The sequence below is a fragment of the Cygnus atratus genome, chromosome 5 (assembly GCF_013377495.2).
Source record: "Cygnus atratus isolate AKBS03 ecotype Queensland, Australia chromosome 5, CAtr_DNAZoo_HiC_assembly, whole genome shotgun sequence".
In the NCBI taxonomy this organism is placed as follows: domain Eukaryota; kingdom Metazoa; phylum Chordata; class Aves; order Anseriformes; family Anatidae; genus Cygnus; species Cygnus atratus.
In genome coordinates, this window is record NC_066366.1 from 31846109 (window position 1) to 31863631 (window position 17523).

At 43.0% G+C, this 17523-nt stretch overlaps 2 protein-coding genes across 8 annotated transcripts; both read right to left on the bottom strand.

Annotated features, from left to right (window-relative positions):
• Nucleotides 1-12: 12 nt before the first annotated feature.
• LOC118244828 (acyl-coenzyme A thioesterase 1-like) lies at nucleotides 13-8637 on the bottom strand. 2 transcript variants are annotated; one of them, XM_050711326.1, is made up of 4 exons: nucleotides 7454-8637; nucleotides 5760-5962; nucleotides 3816-4456; nucleotides 13-89 (listed from the first exon to the last, which is right to left on the bottom strand). In XM_050711326.1, the coding sequence occupies exons 1-3, from the start codon at nucleotides 7905-7907 to the stop codon at nucleotides 3854-3856; spliced, it is 1260 nt and encodes a 419-aa protein (XP_050567283.1). In that variant the 5' UTR covers nucleotides 7908-8637; the 3' UTR covers nucleotides 13-89; nucleotides 3816-3853. The 2 variants fall into 2 exon arrangements, with proteins under 2 accessions (XP_050567283.1, XP_035395986.1); XM_035540093.2 differs by lacking the exon at nucleotides 13-89 and having other exon boundaries at nucleotides 2541-4456.
• Nucleotides 8638-8785: 148 nt separating this feature from the next.
• Nucleotides 8786-17423, bottom strand: JMJD7 (jumonji domain containing 7). 6 transcript variants are annotated; one of them, XM_050711328.1, is made up of 8 exons: nucleotides 17322-17423; nucleotides 16589-16793; nucleotides 15392-15645; nucleotides 14556-14612; nucleotides 13743-13838; nucleotides 12298-12374; nucleotides 11094-11253; nucleotides 8786-9398 (listed from the first exon to the last, which is right to left on the bottom strand). In XM_050711328.1, exons 2-8 carry the CDS (start codon nucleotides 16729-16731, stop codon nucleotides 9310-9312), a joined length of 876 nt encoding a protein of 291 aa, XP_050567285.1. In that variant the 5' UTR covers nucleotides 16732-16793; nucleotides 17322-17423; the 3' UTR covers nucleotides 8786-9309. The 6 variants fall into 6 exon arrangements, with proteins under 6 accessions (XP_050567285.1, XP_050567286.1, XP_035395987.1 ...); XM_050711329.1 differs by having other exon boundaries at nucleotides 15392-15575; nucleotides 16672-16742; nucleotides 17322-17418; XM_035540094.2 differs by having other exon boundaries at nucleotides 16589-16742; nucleotides 17322-17418.
• Between the last annotated feature and the right edge of the window lie 100 nt (nucleotides 17424-17523).

A 17523-nucleotide genomic window follows, 5' to 3' on the forward strand; every position in this document is an offset into this window, starting at 1 on the left:
TTGTGTTTTTTTCCAGGATTGGGTTTCTGATCAGCAAGCAGGAAAACAGCATGGCTATCCCTTTGGGCAGCAAGGTATTCTTCAACAGCCTGGAAAAGGAAACCACAAGTTTTAACTAAAGCGACATTAACGTAGACATAACTTTAGAGTCTAAATGCAAGGTGTTAAATGTTCAGTGGCTTAAGACACTGAAAAGATATAAGCCTAAATTAATGGAATGCAACTTATTTAATTATTTTCTCTAAGTGGTATCTGGAGTCAGGGCACAGACATTTTTATGTTTAATGCACATTTTGCACGGCCAATTTTTAAAGACTCTGAAAAAACAGTGAGTTTTAGAATCCCTGTATTTTGTCTGGACAATGATAAATGACAGTGCTGTTTTACAGAAATTGCTGCAGAGAGCATTAGTTCATTGGAAGCATTAATTTTCCTTCTAGCCAAGCTTCAGTCAGAATATCGCCTTTTCTGCACTAAATACTACACTTGGCTCAGATTCCATTTCCAAATGACATACATAAAGCACTAAAAAGTGCAGAATGGTGATTTTTTTTTTCCGAAATGGTAAAATTATAAATTTTTTAGCAAAATACTACCATAGCCAAAATTTTGATTATTTTTTTTATTATTTTGTCATCAAATGGTGGTCCTATCCTAGAGCTTGATAACACATGATCTGGTAACGTATTAGAGAACTGGGTAAGCTTTGAATAAAAAAAAAAAAAAAATTCCCCGATTGTCTTTAGGCTGCCAAACACACGGGACAGAAACAGAGAATGGGGAAAGAGCACTTCTAATTACACCTCACATATTCTCAACTTTCACTTCAAACCTTCTGCCCTGAGGCCATGAAAGAAGCTTGCTTGCAGAAGCCATCCAGAGACGCTGCTTCTCCCAGGTCAGAAGCTCCTGCTGTTACAGGAGCACATTTGCACTGAAATCTCCTTGTTCAGCGCAGTTCCTGGTAAAATTCTGCTGAAGTCTCAAATAGCCATTACTGCAGAGACGTAGGACTTGATGTATAGGTACCTTCACAAAGATATTTCATCTCTCCTGTATCAGCTTACATGTGAGAAGATATTGCTTCCCAGTTTCTGAGGAGCCATGTCACAAGCTCTTCTCATTAAGATATGCAGTGCTAAACAAAAGGACTGATACAAGCATCAAGTCAAGATTTTTTGGTTCAGGCTAGTTTTTTGATCTGCTATTTCATCTGAAGCACTTTTCAATTACAAGCAGACTACAACAAAAGCTTTCCCCGTCCCCTTTTTATTACTTTTATCAGTTGTGCTTGGCATGGTCTCTCTTTTGCAGCTGAAGATCTATTAACTTTAATTAAATTGTAACTTTCACATTGTTCTTGAATAATGTTGTCTGTCCTCTGTAACCCTGCAGAAACTATGCAAAGCTGCCTGACTCTACAGGCTGTGATTAGTACAATCTTTGCCACTACCTTAGAAAACCTTGGAAAAATGTCATCTTAGCCCCACTCGTCTAACTCACCCCTTCAGCAGAAGAAACGTTAACAATTCAAAGCTCTGTCACTGCAGAACATGCTCAAGAACAAGCAGAAGCATTGTATTGAAATTAGGCCATTTCCAATTACTTGATGTTAGTCTCCTTCCAGCTTCTATTTCCTGAAGATAACTTTCAAAAATGAGTTTCTAAAAAGGCCAGCTGATTTAAAATGAATACCCTGTGCAACTGCATTGGCTGACCTATTTTCTTGTTTGTATATGGCACAGAGCTGCTCAGCTAAATCAGCTTTTTCAGTCTTCCTTGCTTCTTCATCAGCCTTTTCGACCTTTCTTGCCAGCTGCCATCCAAGTGGTAAATAAATGGGCTTCAACTGGATAGCAAAGCTTTAATTTCAGACCAACAAAGAGGTTTTATGAAGTGCTGTCATCGATGGGGTCACCCTGCAGCTCCCTCCCTCCTCTTGTTGCAGCAATGATTTCTTTGAATGTGACTGCTGAAACCAGCAACGTAACAGACCATAAGAAAGCATCGCTGACCCATTGTTCCTTTGCTGGCCCAAAGTATTTTTCCTTTTAACTGCAGTTTCCTCTAGTTAAAGGAAATCTATTTTCTCAGAAGCTCACAATATTCTAATTCAAAACACAGGTCTGTAAACTGCATGTTGAAGGCTGAGAAAGTTCGTCTTCATCTCAGAAGGGATTAAAATGTTGTCCCACAAAACTCACTGTACTGCATAAGCCTCGCTGTGTTCAGTAAAAACAGAACAAAATTATTCATCTTCCAGAGACTCTCACAGTACAGTGGCCTGAGTCGGAGACAAATCTGGATGGAAAACCCAGGCTTTTCTGACAGCTTTAATAAAACAGACAAATGAGGGAAAAGAAAATGTCCCTTATCCAAATTGAACTGCTCAAATGTGTTTGACTTCCCTTGGTGCTACACACTGCTCTTCTGTCAGGTCCTACCCACTCACTAAACATTTACAACCACCACAATTTGTGCAGGACACAAGGCACACAGCACGAAGAGAAATGAAGAGGTAGTAACAGAAATCCTGATGGACCCCCACCTCCTTCTGTGGTCAGAACGGGAGCCTCGACTGCTCCAGGAGGCAAAATTTGCTCAGTTGGTACCATTTGATCTCTGGAAAATGTCAGCAAACTGCTGTCTGCCAGTACCCTGCAATTGCAAGAGGTACATCCCAGCTGTCCTCAACAGGTCTGTACCTCAGCAGAGGGCAGGTTAATACACACTTCCCCAGGAGGCAGCGTCAGTCCTCTCTTCAGTGTGGCATTTCCTAGCTGCCAGTGAGCCCACAGCTCTCTGCTGTAGCAGCAAGACAGGGAGGACAGTCTGCTCCACAGGGCTCCTGGGAACTCAGCAGCAGCCATGGTATTGTTCTTCCTCCCCAAAACAGGGATAAACTAAGCTTCAACATTCAAAAGCAGGTACTTAACGCATCTGCAACACCCCCATCTTGAGCACTGTGCAGAACCCTTCTGCAAACTCCCCCATTCTTGTTCCTGACAAGAGGTAAGGACTCCTGTACAGAAACTCTTCAGCCAGGTGAAGGGATAGCTTGTGACTGCACCAGGACTGCTGCCTGTGTATTTACAGGCATAAAGACAGTCTTCAAAGACTTCATTCAGATGATTTCAAGTAAAGTGTGCATACACACGTACACATTGTATTTATTGAGTAGCACAGTGCAAACTTCCATCTGACATGTAAGGTATCTGGAGTCAGCAGGAGATACAACCAGTGCAACCAGGGTAAGATTAATTTCTTCTGGCTTTTGAAGTACCAGAAAAAAACGTTGTCACTGCTCTTCAGAATAAGTCAGAAGAGTGCCTCTTTATTCAGTTCATATCAGAATTGTAGCGTATTTTTTACTAAGGAATGTGAGAAAATGACATACCAAGAGGAAAGGTGAATACATGTACTGATGTATTGCCCTGAGAAACCACTGTTTATATTTAAGATAATTAAAGGTGTAATACTGAACAATTCAATGAAGGACTCCTCCTTTGAGAGTATTTCCTGCTACCAAGGGAGAGGGTTGGAGACTGAAAGCAAAGACAGCTGGGCACAAACAGTCTGCATGACAGGATGGTGGGCTCTCACTGATGGCTCCAGCACAGACAGATCAGATGGCGCCAGTCTACAGTGTAGCTGGGGACAGATGACACTTAAAATTCAACTCAAAAACAGGAAATTATTTGAGAAATGAAAATACCCAATTATGCAACAATGGTGTTTAGAGAGAGGTAGGCTAGGAAGCTTTGAATAGTTTTCCAGGATTCCGGCCCTAATACAGTGAGAAATTAAATACTAACCCTGCCACCATAGCTGACCACTGACAGCGACACTTCTACTACAGATTGCTCCTAGGAATACCCGAGTCCATCAAGTGTTGCCGGAAAAAGGCCTGTATCCTGTGCCACGCATCTTCTTGGGCTTTGGCATGCTCCCTCCATTGTCCTCCCCACTGCACAAACAAACCAAGCACTTTGTGGATGGAAGCCTGGCACAGAGGCAGGTATGGTGGCTCCAGGAGGTGCCCTGCTCCAGAATAGGAGCAAAACTCCACCTTCCGTCCACAGTGCCGAAGGCGCTGAACAGCATCCTGGCAATACAGGTCACTTTTCCAGTTCATGTCATCGAGCCCTGACAAGAAGAGGAACTTGGCCAAGGACCTCTCCATGGGAATGCGACAATGCCACGTTGCAGGGTCTCTGTGATCATCTAGGATTTCTGAAAAATCTACTAGGTCGGACTCCTTACTGGTCTTCATCCTCCCCAGATCATATGGGTGGGGAGGAATAGTGAAGCCATCCCCCCGCAGGGGAATGAAAGAATTAAAACCACTTCCAGATATGCTGACAGCTGCCTTGATGCCAGGTAGGAACGTGGCCATGGAAAGGGCTAGGTCAGCTCCTTTAGACAAGCCCAAAACGCCAATCCCAGTATCCTTCACCTGAAACACAGTTACGGAACAACCATTATCAACTACTCATATCCTGGGCTGACATAACATCTCCCCCCTCTTCAGCTTCCTCACTCCTTGTATGATTAAAACCTTCTGGTTTTTGCCCTTTCTCTATTCATGTTCTCTCTCCCCCATATTGATCCCTTTGCTGAGCCTCCAGAAGGATGACCATGAACTCTGCATTTCTTCCCCCGTAACACTTTTTCTTCCTGGTGAACTCCATAGACAAAGCCTTTTTGCTTCTTCTGCACCCTGGCTTGACACTTTCTCTCAGTACTGAACATTTTACTGCTCTTGCCTCCAAACACTCGTCCCAGCCTGCTCTCTTCAGGCTCCTTGTGGAAAACCAATTTTTCATGGGTTTACATGCATTGATTTTCTTTCTTGCCATTGTTTTTTCATACTCTCCTACAGCTGACCTGTTATCTTCTGCTTTGTCTTGGAACACGCAAGGTTGATTATGCCTGGTGCCGAGTAAGCCCAACTGTTTAAATCAACTTATTTATAGTGAAGGCTCTTCACACCAAATTCACATTGTAATGTGCGTCTTGTAAGATACTCTGTAAGTTTTACAGCTCGATGAGGAACAACACAAACAGTTTTGAAACAACCATTATCAATTACTCATATCCTGGGCTGACATGATCAACTTTGTGAAATGAAAACCACATTAAGTAGCATTGCATTCAAAGCTTAAATTACATTTAATTTCTCTTGGTCTCTTTTGGCTTAAGTATTATGATATATTGCCATAAGTGTTTTTCTCATCCCACATACATATCCTAATACCACCCCAGCTTCTTAAAACATGGCATACTCTCCAGTACTATAATTGTTAAAATGTCCTGCTGTTACAGCATTTTATTACCGTCCTGCGAAACTTACTCAGAATCAGAAACCTCTCAGAAATAGTAGAAAAAGTCAAAGGATTTTTTTCCCTTCTAAATTCTTGTTTGTTTGTGTTTGTTTGTTGTTTTTTTTTAAATAAAAAAACTTGTGCTTAAGAAGTTGCACTTCTAGTCTGGGAACTACTTTGATATAAATATTACACAAATACTCATTTGCACAACACTCCATGGACTGTCATAAGGTGCTATGCAAAACTTTCATCCAACTACTTGTAAAAATTGGAGTTGAGGCATGGTGTTTTCCACCTCAGATCATGCTGTCTGAACGTGCTCTCTCCTTTTACATCTCAGAAATTTTCATGCATTCAGTGACCTATAGCATTTCACATTAGGAAATTAGAGAGTATCTTCCAGTAGGAAAAGTACCATAATTTGTTTCCTACCTGCTGCTGCTTCTGTAAAAAGCGTACAGCCTCCTCAAAATAATCCAGTTCGAGAATCTCTGGCATAGCAGGTAGATCTTCAAAGGCCATGTAAGCCAGAGCCAGAGTCACAAAGCCTCTGCTAGCAAGAAGACTTGCTCTGTATTCAACAAGACCTCCTCCAGATCCATACAAATCGATAAGTCCGGGGAATGGTCCTGGTCCTGCAGTGAGAGATAAATATATATACACGCTCACAAAGAAAACTTTCTAGAGTTGCTTTTTCAGTAGCACCCCCTCAATGCACATACAGACTGTAGATATCAAAAGGAAATCATCCTCTGAAGCTTTACACATGTAGGTTCTCATTCTGAGGCACACACTCAACATAACTGGACTCTTTTTCCCAGCCTAATTAACTGAGATGATTATAAAGAAATTACTATTCCCTCTCCTGTATGATTGTCTCCTATATGGATTATCCCAAGCATTTCTGTGAGCAGCCCAGAGTATGAAACCTAGTTTCCACAGTCCCTCTCCATTAGTCAGTTCTCTGCTGTGTAATTATGAAGATGAGTTCACCTTACAGCACCTCTCTCCCTGTAAGAATGCTAATTTGGATATTTCTTCTCTTGTCTAGGAATTTATTATAGGAAGTTTGTATTTTGTGCATTGTTCTCCCACCACCAGTTTCAGCTGAAATTGGCCTAGATGTTGTCAGGCCACTGGGGACTGATTTAAGTGCAGTATCACTACATGAGTTCTTTCAGTAACTGTGCTAGCAGCTTTTCCGAGGAGGGAAAACCTGATTTATGAAATGCATCAACAAATGCCATCACTGACGTGCACCAATTCAGGCTTCAGTCTCATCTGGGTAACCACCTCTGGGTTTCTCAGTTCTCCTCCTGCAGCCGTATGATCTTCATTTCCTGCTGCTGCTCTGCCCATTCTTACCACCAGATACAGCTGAAACTTCCCATAACAAAATATGGTGTCACAGCAGCTGCAAGGGACTTTTTACTTGCTTCAGAGCAAGATACTCACATTTAGGTACTGCTCAAGGAAAATAAACAGTTCAGGACTCAGAGCCTTACTCAGGATCCAGTCTCATCCTTGTCTCTATACAGAACTTTGCAAATGTGATGTCTGTGTAAGGTTTTGCCTTCCCTGTTTGTCCCCCATCTTTCTAAGTATCGCGTGCAGTTCAGCTGCTCAGCTGAGCAGGTACAGACTTCTTCCTTTGGCTTTCCCAAAGCCAAAGAGAGACAGAGACACAAGTTCAGAGTCTGCGGCAGCTGCTGGAGCAGCCCTGACCGACTGTGACCCCAGCCAATTGCTCCCACCTCATCTCTTCACTCCTCACCTTACAGCTCTGGCCAAAACCAGGGGCCTCCGCCCTCTCAGCTTGTCAGAAGAGCTGGGAAATAAGCACACTTTTCCCCAGGTCCCTCAGCCAGGAGAGGTCCTGCTCCCTGCTCAGCTGAAGCCAGGAGATGCCTCGCATTGCTGCTGCTGCCCTCACCACACCCCCTGCCTCTGCAACGCCTGGGCAAAGCTTGTGGCTGCCCTGCGCTACTGGGTGGATGGCAGTGGCTGGACACGGTGCCAGCTGAGGGAACCATAATGGGGGCTTTGTGCCAGCTTGCTGAGTGGCTGCAGTGCACAATGTACGATGCAACTCACACCTGGAAAGGCAGAACGGAATTAAAACTCACCAGGAGGGAGGAAGAGAGTTGCTTTAAGCCGACCTTCTCTGACTGAAATCCTCTTCACTCCCTCTCCTAAAAAACTTCGCTCATGGGTGCAATTTCCCAGCAACCGGCTCATGTCCCCGTGGCCCTCATACACCTCCAAGTCCACGTGGAAAGGGGTCAGGACGTTCCTCTTTGCCAGCCGCTTATAGGGCGTTTTGGAGCGCAGAGACCACAGCAGCCCCATAGGCTCCACTCCGGAGTAGCTGCCCCCCAGGGCTGGGGAGCGGGTCAGGTCGAGCTCCCCGCTGCTCCCAGCCCTGTAGCGAGCGTGGGCTTGGAAGAGCTCCCCACCCTCGTCCACCAGGCAGGCTCTGAGGGTGACCTCCTGCTGCGGCAGAAGACCTGTCACGCAGATCTGCACGGGGTCGTCGAACAGACACGTGAGGGAAGGCAGAACCGTCACCTGCACCGCCATCGAGCTCTGCTGGGGGAGAGGAGGCTGCTGGTGTTTGATGAGACGCAGGCTGTGTGAAACAGGAACAGCAAGAGCCTGGCACTTCTCACGCTTAAAATCTCTGCCAAAGTCCAGGAGGAAGCACCGGGACTGCTTCCTCCAGCCAGCAAGCACAGGCTGCTGGGAGATGTAGTTCAGGTACACCACTCCAAACACCTCGTCTCAGGTGTCCTACGAAAACACAACCAGCTTGCAAGGACAGAAGTTGTCATTTGCTCCTGCTGTGCACTTTTATTTCTGGTCATATAAAGACTAAACCCCTGAACCTCGAGTGGCAGAAAGAGATACTCACACGGCCTTTCCCCCAGACCATGGGAAGTTCAGCTTCGATCGCAGAATGGGCTCAGGCGCCTTTGTCAAGGCACGGTAAGCACAAACAAACTGGAAAATCTGGAGCAACATGACATTTTAATCTAGTCATGAAACAAAGCCTGTCTTTAATCCCTCTTGAGTTTGCAGTAATTTCTGAACAAGAACCACGAGGTGAAACGATGTTTTAGGTTTTAGCTGTGTTTCTTTAAAAAAAAAGTTAAAAAGGTAAAAAAAAAAAAATTTTCTTCAGAATAGTCAAACTTATCTAAAGTGTATCTGCATTTTCCCGATTAATACATGTAGAGGTGACGTGCAGGTTGACTGAAGACATGGCAAAGTAACTCTAAAACTACCAAGGATGTAACAAAATGCAGCTACATTTAAATACAATGGTGAAAAGAAATAGAAACTGGTAATAAAAACATGTAGCTTAACAGGGAGCATAGCCACCACTGACCTTTGCACATCCTTCTAAATGTTCTCCATGCATCACATCATTTGAGAAATGTCAGAAATTAGTACAGAAGTAAGCTTTTAAACTGGCCTTTTATTGCAGAAGTTGTAACTTCTCACCACCAAAACACCACAGCAACTGAACTTAGTGATCACAACTGGACAGGATTTTTGCCTTAAGCTGGATGTATGCGTTGGACTGATGCAGCCTGACGCATGGGTGGCAGAGCAGATTCTTCCTTTGGCTTGTTACAAAAACCATCTGTAGACCTAAATAAATGTCATGGCTTCTGTTTTGGGACTTCCAAAACCTGGATCGCCTCCTTTCAAACTTTATTCTGTTCACCATCACTGGGGCAATATGCAAAGTCCTAAAAATGCTGATATCGCATCTTCTACTTACAAGCCGGAAAACCTGGCCAATTGACCTGAGACTCTGAAATCAAGCAAAATAGCCATGAGCTGTTTGACATTCGTTGTTGAAGATAATTCAGTGTTCGGTTCTTTTCACTTGAATCAGGTCTGTATTCCAGTCACAGATGCTGATGACTGCATCACATCAGGGAGGAAGATTGCCAGCTCAAGTCTCCCACCTCCGCTATAACACTTTCACAGCTTTTGTGAGACAATCTAGCAGTTGATAATAGCTGTACTTTAGGTCATATTCCATGTCATACCAATAATTCACTGAGGAGAGAAAAAAAAAAAAAAAAGGCATTCCTAGAGCTGTAATGTAATGATTTACAAACGTTCACACAATGTTTCAGACAGCTCAGATAGTTCAGGCGTTTCCCTGTTACTGACTGAACTTTGGAATGAGTAAAATTTTGACTACAGCCAAACGTAACATGAGCAAACGTGAGTTCTTTGCTGCCAATGCAACTCCGTCAACTCAAACCACATCCTCTTTAGACTGTCCTTGGGATTCCTTGGAGCAGAAACTGGCAAAATGTATAGGAACATGAAATGTCTCCTCCTAATTAGGCTGCAGATACCAAACACACTTCAAAGTTTAGTATCTGGATAGGAAACTCTCTTTCTCTGAGTGTGTGACAGATGGCAAACTAACCACTTAATCAAAATGGTGAGTAATTAGACAGTGCTTTAATTCTGAATCTCAATTTAAATTTGGTGTAACATCTGCTTTAAAAAAAAAAAAAAACAAAAAAAAAACTAAGTCAAGCACTATATAATGTTTTACCAATGGTTCTTGTAGGAAGGCATACACTAGTTTCCAACACCCACTGGACCAGACCAAGAAAATATTGATTTTCAAGTGCATACAGAATGCAGTGCAGTTAACAAAAGGCTGAATAAACAGAGCAACCCTTTAGCGTTTCTGCTAGACAGAGACAAACAGTGGCTGGGGGTTTGCAACTGGAAACAACTCTACTTTTTCTGTCTTTAAGGACAGATATAGCAGTACTGGGAAAAGAGAACTAGAAATACTGCTTTATAGCTAACTGGACTTTTTATCACACTGTTGCCAATACTGAAAAAATGGTTTGCAATATTTGCGGTGTAACACAAATACTAATGCTATGTTATTCAAAATACTTTATTTACTCTGTCTGGGCAGGCAGGATTATTGCAGGTGAAGGACAACGAAAAAACTTCTGCAAACCTTGCAAAATTTAGAGGACATAATGATAACACTCTGCACTACTTCCCATCCCTACCCCTCCACCTGCACCAAATGAGCAATGCTTGAAATTCTCGAACTTTCCTGGGGAAGCAGAAAAATAAAAAGCGAGATGATGATGCATCCTACAAAGAAAGAGATGGAAGTCTTCTGATAAGCGCAGGGGAGCAGTAACACAAGCATGGGCTTATTAGCAAGGTAAAAGACTGGGTCAGAGCGAATTCCAGCTCACATAACAACAGAGTAGCTTCCATGTTGTGTCTACATCCACACCTAAAACTTGTGTTTCTGGTTTCCTTTTCTTCACCCAAATCCTTTTTGCTGATGTGCTAATGTCATGCACTACATGCAGTTTAATTGTGAAAGGTATGTAAATGACCTGCTTGCAGTTATCAGACTAGGCAGACAAACTACTTAGCTCCCTACCATAAACAAAATCTGGATCACAATCACTGAATTAACTTTTCTTCTCCTAATCTGACAACTACAAACATATTTTTTTCTGATACATCCCTGACTCTTGTTGACAATCATATGAATTACAAGCAAAACAAACTGCAAGAAGATAGCCCCATGGAATAGAACAGGATCAGCATCTGCAGATATTCTTATTTTTTCTTGAAGGGAGGTAGATGACATTAAGGGGACCTTTGGTCACAGTTATGCTTTGCTATGCAATCTCTTATCTGCATACACCCAGTGCAACTCAAAAATATACCCGGAAATCTTGTGTATTTTACCTGCTATACAGCCATGTGATTGCTGAACATGGTGGAACCAGAGAGAAGGGAGGTATAACATCTCACCAGCTTTCACTGTACACTGCAAAGGTTTTGCCTGAGCATACTCCGGATACCTTTCTAGATCTGGGTTTAAAGGGTCCAGAGGGATCCAGGGCACCTGAAAGCAAAAGAGTATATCTATGGTACTGACCATGGCAAGCGTTTCCAGCAAGCTTCCAGGAAAACAACTGACAATCAAACTCACTAGTTATGAAACATATTTTGCCTAGCAAAACATTACACATGCTACACAGCTTTCTACACTCAACTCAGAATAGGTCAAGGATGCAAAAATTTGCCTTCTTCAGTGAAGCATTTCTAATTAGGGAAAAGCTGCTAAATGTCAGCCATCAAGTTTCACTCTCATGGCATACTTTCAAAACGTCCTTTGAAATTTTAGAAATTCCTTTCTTCTTCTGAAGTGTTCTGATCTACTTTGATTCCTGTCAACTAAACACCCTCCTTCCTGCTGGAACATCCCTGTTGCCTGCATTAATTTCTTCTTTGCCCTACAGAGTTACAAACCTCAGCACTCCACCTTACTGTATGTATGACAAGAATGCTCCTGTTAGAGTCTATGAGCATCACTCTGTAAACAGAGAAAAAAAACCCAGGCTCCAGTTCAGCTGTAGCATTAATCACATATTGCACAGACAAAAAGAGAGAGATTATATACAAAAGGGTGCTGAGTTTTTGTAAAGTGACTTCAGATCTACACATTCTAATCAAATAAATATTACTATAACTAAGCAAACACAATTTATTCATTGAGACAGGCATGTTTTATTGCACTGGGTGATACTGCTGTAAAGCAAAATACATCCCTGAGTAGAGGACCAGAAAAGGTGAACGCAGAGGACTGTATTAAATCAGTTCCTTTATTGTTGATTCATTTAAAAATCCTTTACTGGATCTATTTAAGTTTGGTGTAAGGGAGACAGCTTATGACATCAGTGGTTTCAGATATGCAGTAATTTTATTCTTTTTTGTGTGGAAGCTGGGTATTCTTTGCAAATAGTAACGTACAAGTGAAATATCTGGGAATTCTTTCCAATAATGTGGGATTTCTAAATATTCATCAAAAAACTTGGTTTAAGAGCTCAGCAGTGTGCAAAACTAGCTTTACTTTTCACATCGACTGTGTTCTTTATATCATTTTTACCTTATCTGCAGTCTTCTCATCCACAATTTCATATGAGCCATCTTCTGATACGTGGTAAGTTGCTGGCTGATAGAGCTCTGGAACCACAGAAAGAATTAAATGGCACAACACAGAGAAACTAATGGAAGGGCACGTCACACTTTCACTAAGTGACAGAAAAATTAAGAAAAAAACATTTTCAATTTTCTGTCCTTCTCTTTGTTCATTGCAATTTTTATCTAGTTCCTGGTTTGTCTTATTTTAAGTCAGCCAGAATACTGAACTGCCTTCCTGTTTGGAACTCCAACCTTTTTTTCGCATAGAAATTATTCTCTTCTCTTCCTCAAAACCTGTTTTTCTCCTGGTCCTATTTTGTTCCAGTAACTATCTTGTTTCCCTTTCAGAAGTCATAAACACATCCCTGACTTACCCAGTATTCTATATTCTGTCCTTTCTTCTTAGGTCAGTCTAGCAAGACAGCCTTTTCCAGAGCTGTTAATGACTTGTGGCTAGCCTTTCACTTTTAATTTCACCCTACAGGGCTTATCACCCGCTTCAGACACTTTCAGAAAAGCAGCATGCTTTTCTTCCATTGCTTCAGCAAATGTGCTTTTGTAACCACTTGAGAGAGTCTCTCTCCATTAACCTGATGTTCAAAAAGACAGAGTCACCCTTTTACTATACACTACAAAATGTAAGCATTATCTGTGTTCAATGCTTTAACAGTCACTTCTTTTACAAGACATGAATCATATGACATATATTTCAATGTTGTAAACAAAATAAAAACAGTATAATTACAACATCAGAGCTGTGCTTGTACGTAGGCAAAATCACATTAGTGTCATATAGCACTCTACATTCAGCTGATCTGAAGATTTGAAAATCAAAGAATTGGAAAAAAAATATAAGGCACGGAGTTAAGCTGTCAATTGTCTAGATGACTTTTGTAACAGAACAAATGACTACTGCGTACCCAGGAAAACAACAAGAAGAAAGAGAAAACAGGCAAAGTAATGCTGTCATAAGAATCTCTTTGTTCATTTATATAGCTTTCAGAGATTCTGTTAGTAACTTAAATATTTCATTAAATTACAACTTGCTTTTCAGTTTCCTGGCTTTTTTTTTCCTAAAGAAAAGAATGATCAGGAAGAATTCAAACCTGTTAAACATCAAAGATGACATGCTACATACTGACAAGACACAAATACCTGAAATATTCTAAAGCTAAAGAGATTGCAAGAAGTGTCATTGAACCTATTATTTTATAGGGCAGGAAAACCTGACCTCAGAATAATGTTTGCATTACAAACCCATGTGCTGCACGCAATAGGAGATTTCTGTGTGCAGTGGAAAAAAACCAAAACTGTATAAACATGTTATCTTTGCCCCCATTTTTATGTCTTTCAGCATTTAATATCACCCCTTTCCAGCTGCCAGACATACACATATAGTAAATTGTGTACCATATGGGATGAAGGGACGGTCACTCGGTGGATGCAGTAGAAAATGTTTCTCTCCAGATATCACACAGTACAAGTTCTCATAATGATCTTTATGTACTAAGATTTAGAAAAAAAGAGATGTAAAAAGAGAGAAAAATAAAATCAATGTTGTTTCCTTCTCTACCTCCAAAACTACAGTGACCTGAAAGTATCAGCTCATCTTCTAATTATCAGGCCACTTCCTCCTCTTGTGGCCAGTGGGAGTGGAAACCAGCAATATGATGTAGCAAATGTACTCAGGCAAGCAAGTTCCAAAATCACCTTATCAGAAATACACAAATACAGGTTACAAAAACACAGTGACATCTGGGATAGACACTATCACCCAACTGCTATGAAGTCAACTGACTGGCACTTGAGAGCAGGTGGGATTTCTGGCTCTCAAATACTCTTACAAAACCTGAAGTTCAGAATGGCCAAGCAAAGCGCACCCTGTCTCAATTTCATGCATTCTCTAATGCGCTGCATAAGAAAGTTACGTGTGGGACAACATCCTGTGGCCTGGCACGGATGGATCTGGTTTGATTTACACCTAAGCTGGCCTCAACATCAACAGGACGGAAATCATCAGTGCCTTGCCTGATGCCACATCCAGAAGATGCACCCAGAGAAAAGAGCAGCAAGAGGCTGCAGAAGAGCAATTGAAAGAATGCATGTTAAAGTAGCACTGCCCTGTCAGAGAAAACATACCATTCTACCGAGCCACTAACTCAAAACAAGTCTGCTTAAGCTTGTACTGAAAGCACAGAAAAGACAGCGCCATACAATACCTACAAGATGTCACAGCAGCTGATTCTCCGAGCCAGAAATTCACAGCATCAGGCTTCTTCCCTGAATGGTTAGGGGAAAAAAAAAAATGTTTTCAACAAAAAGGGAATTTGAAGCATCATGTCTAAAAGCATTTTAAATATTTTTTTGGCAAATTGGTTTATTTCTATCTTTCAGCTACCTTCCTAACTATGACAGTTTCCATTGCAAATAGCACTCTGTGAGCAACAGTAGCTTCTGCACGGGAAGCTACTGTAGCGCCCATCAGGCTTCACTACCCAGTGCCAAACTGAGGGTTACAATCTTCATTTTCACATCCTGAATCCCTAAGATTTAGCTCACAGAGAAACTGCAGCACATTTATGTTTAGCTGCAAAAGGAACGTGAGCTCATAGTAAATTAACATTTGAAGGAAATATATCCTGGAAAATAGAAACCAACTTCGATGGAACAGAGTTTAAGAGAAACAAACACCTGGAATGATACAAAAGCGAGGTTGTGTGTTCACTCATTTCTTATAACTTTGGTAGCAACAGCACAAATTCAAGTCCAAACATGACTCTAAACCAGAAAAAAGCCACTACATGGAAAGAGGTGCTGTACAGCACTACTACCATAATGTTTCATTGTGATGGTGACAAAACACAATTAAGTTGCTGATTTTGGAGTAAACCAAACCCCAAACTAGGATTACTCTATGATTATTTCACCAGTTTTCCTTTCTAAGGGAATGGAACCAAACTGAGCAGTGGTAACCAGCAACAGAATCATGTATGTGGCATGGCTGTTTTAAAGTTATATAAAAAATATTTTACTCAATGTAGGAGAAACAGAAAGTTTACCAAGTGCCTCACTCATCCATGGTATGTCAGACTGCACATCACAGACAAGTTCAGGGAACTCCTCAGTGAGGTTTGAACACTGCTTCTGCACATAGAATACGTTGGGAGAGGTCACTTTCTTCTCCACAATGTCCAGAAAGTCCATGAAAGGCATTTGGCGCTCCTCTGGCATGACAAAACGGTCCTGAAACACCGCATCTGCATAACCATTTGGTGTTACTGCCACACTCACTACCTTGGGACCTACTACCTCCCTGCAAAATAAATCACAGGTTTATGGCCAGACCTGTAATTGGCTCATGTATTAGATGCTGGTTACTTTAAGAACAACATGCTTCATGGGCAGCAAAAATAAGAAGCCTGGCTTTCTGTAGATGCCTATCTTTTGACAAGATTTTCTACTGTCTGTTAAGGACTCTGCTCCAATTGCTCCTTGCATTCAAGGCAACAGGAGTGTCTTTTGCCTCTCTGAATTCTCTCATCTCTACAAGGTGAGTTCATGAAGTATCCCCCTTTTCCTCAGAGGAGACAGAAAGAAGGCGCTCTTTAGTCACTTCTCATGAATTGTGCCAGAGCCTGATATCCTCAGGACCACTCAATCCAGCCAAATCTGTGTGGCCTTATGTTCAAAAGCTACTGAGAGAGAAAGTGTAGACAGGGACTGACAGACATACATTTTGAGACTAATAGACCATACTTCAATGACAAATTTAATTTAAAAATGCATTTATTTTAGGTCTAACCAACAATCCCCTCTCAAAAAAGAACTTGCTTTTCTAAAATTCAGACATTGTTAAAATGCTCCATTATTTCTTTAAAAAAAACAGGATGCAGTTGGTCACAAACAAGTCAGTCTGGTTTTACAGCACTACAGCCCCACTCTAACTGAGGAGATACAGGGTGGAGCACACGTCAGGACACTAGGAATGGACTCGGTTTTGATAATGTGAGTCTACTGGCTGTACCCAGTCAAAATACTCACCCTTCCTACAGAATCTGAACTGCTCAGAGTAGTATGTCCATAGGAAGAAATTTATACTTGAGTTTTGGACGTTGTGTAAAGGAGATGACTGAACACCTTCATACAGATGCACAGAGGAATCTGAGATAATCTCATGAATAAAAACATTAACAAAGGGCCTTTCAGTGGGGTCAACTTAAATTGAACCCAAGTCATGCTCAAAAGCTCATTCCTACCTAAGGTATGCTGAGGTCCATTTCTTCAGAGCTGGCCAGTGGCTGATGGCATTCTGAATTATGCAGGGCTTGTTTGGACTCACCCACTCTCGATAAAACTCCAGCGGGGACGGAGGCCTATCCAGATACGGCACACACTCCATCCACCCCAACTCTGTCCAGGCAAACGAGAAGCAGTTTTACTCCACGTCCCAAGTGAAGCGCCCTGTAATAGAGCTCTAAGTGGCTTTAAACCCCAAACCACTGGTGGTCGCTGAGAGCAAGCAGTGCCCTTCAGACTCCCTAAGTCACTCTGTTAAAGCTCTGACCTTGTCGCAGAGCACTTCTAGGCCAGGGGCAGGCACCCTCCTGCTGCCAGCCAGACTCCCCCCACACGCATCCCCGCTGGGGGCCCACGGGAGAGCCGTGCCGCCTGGAAGGCCGCGTGTTACAGGGGATTCACCTCTGATAAAAGCCTTTATAAAGCCTCCACCGAGGTGGCAGCAAAGACACGGCGAGAAGCTACTCAGAAGCCGTAACGGCGCTTTGCTTTGCCTCTTTGCACATCGGAAGACAACCCAAACGCATCACTTTCTTCAGGGGCTGACGGCGCCCGGGCCACGCGTGGCCGTCCCCCTACGGTTGCGCCGCCAGCCCCGCGGCCTCCCCCCGCTCCCCAGCGGGCTCCTCCCGGCCCCCGCGCCTCTGGCCGGAGCCACGAGGCCGCTCAGGCCCGGCCCAGCCCGGCGCTCACCGCGGGCGTCCCTCGGGAAGGCGGCCAGGCAGCCCCTGACAGCCCTCAGCGCCGCGCCCTCCGCCATGGCCGCGCCGCCTCCCCGCACGGCCCGGCCCGGCCGGGCCCGGCCCCGCGCTCCGCCCCCGGCCCCGGCGCGGAGCCAGCCCCATCCCGGCCCCCGAGGAGGCCCCGGCCCGGGCTGAGGGAAAAAAAGAGCCCC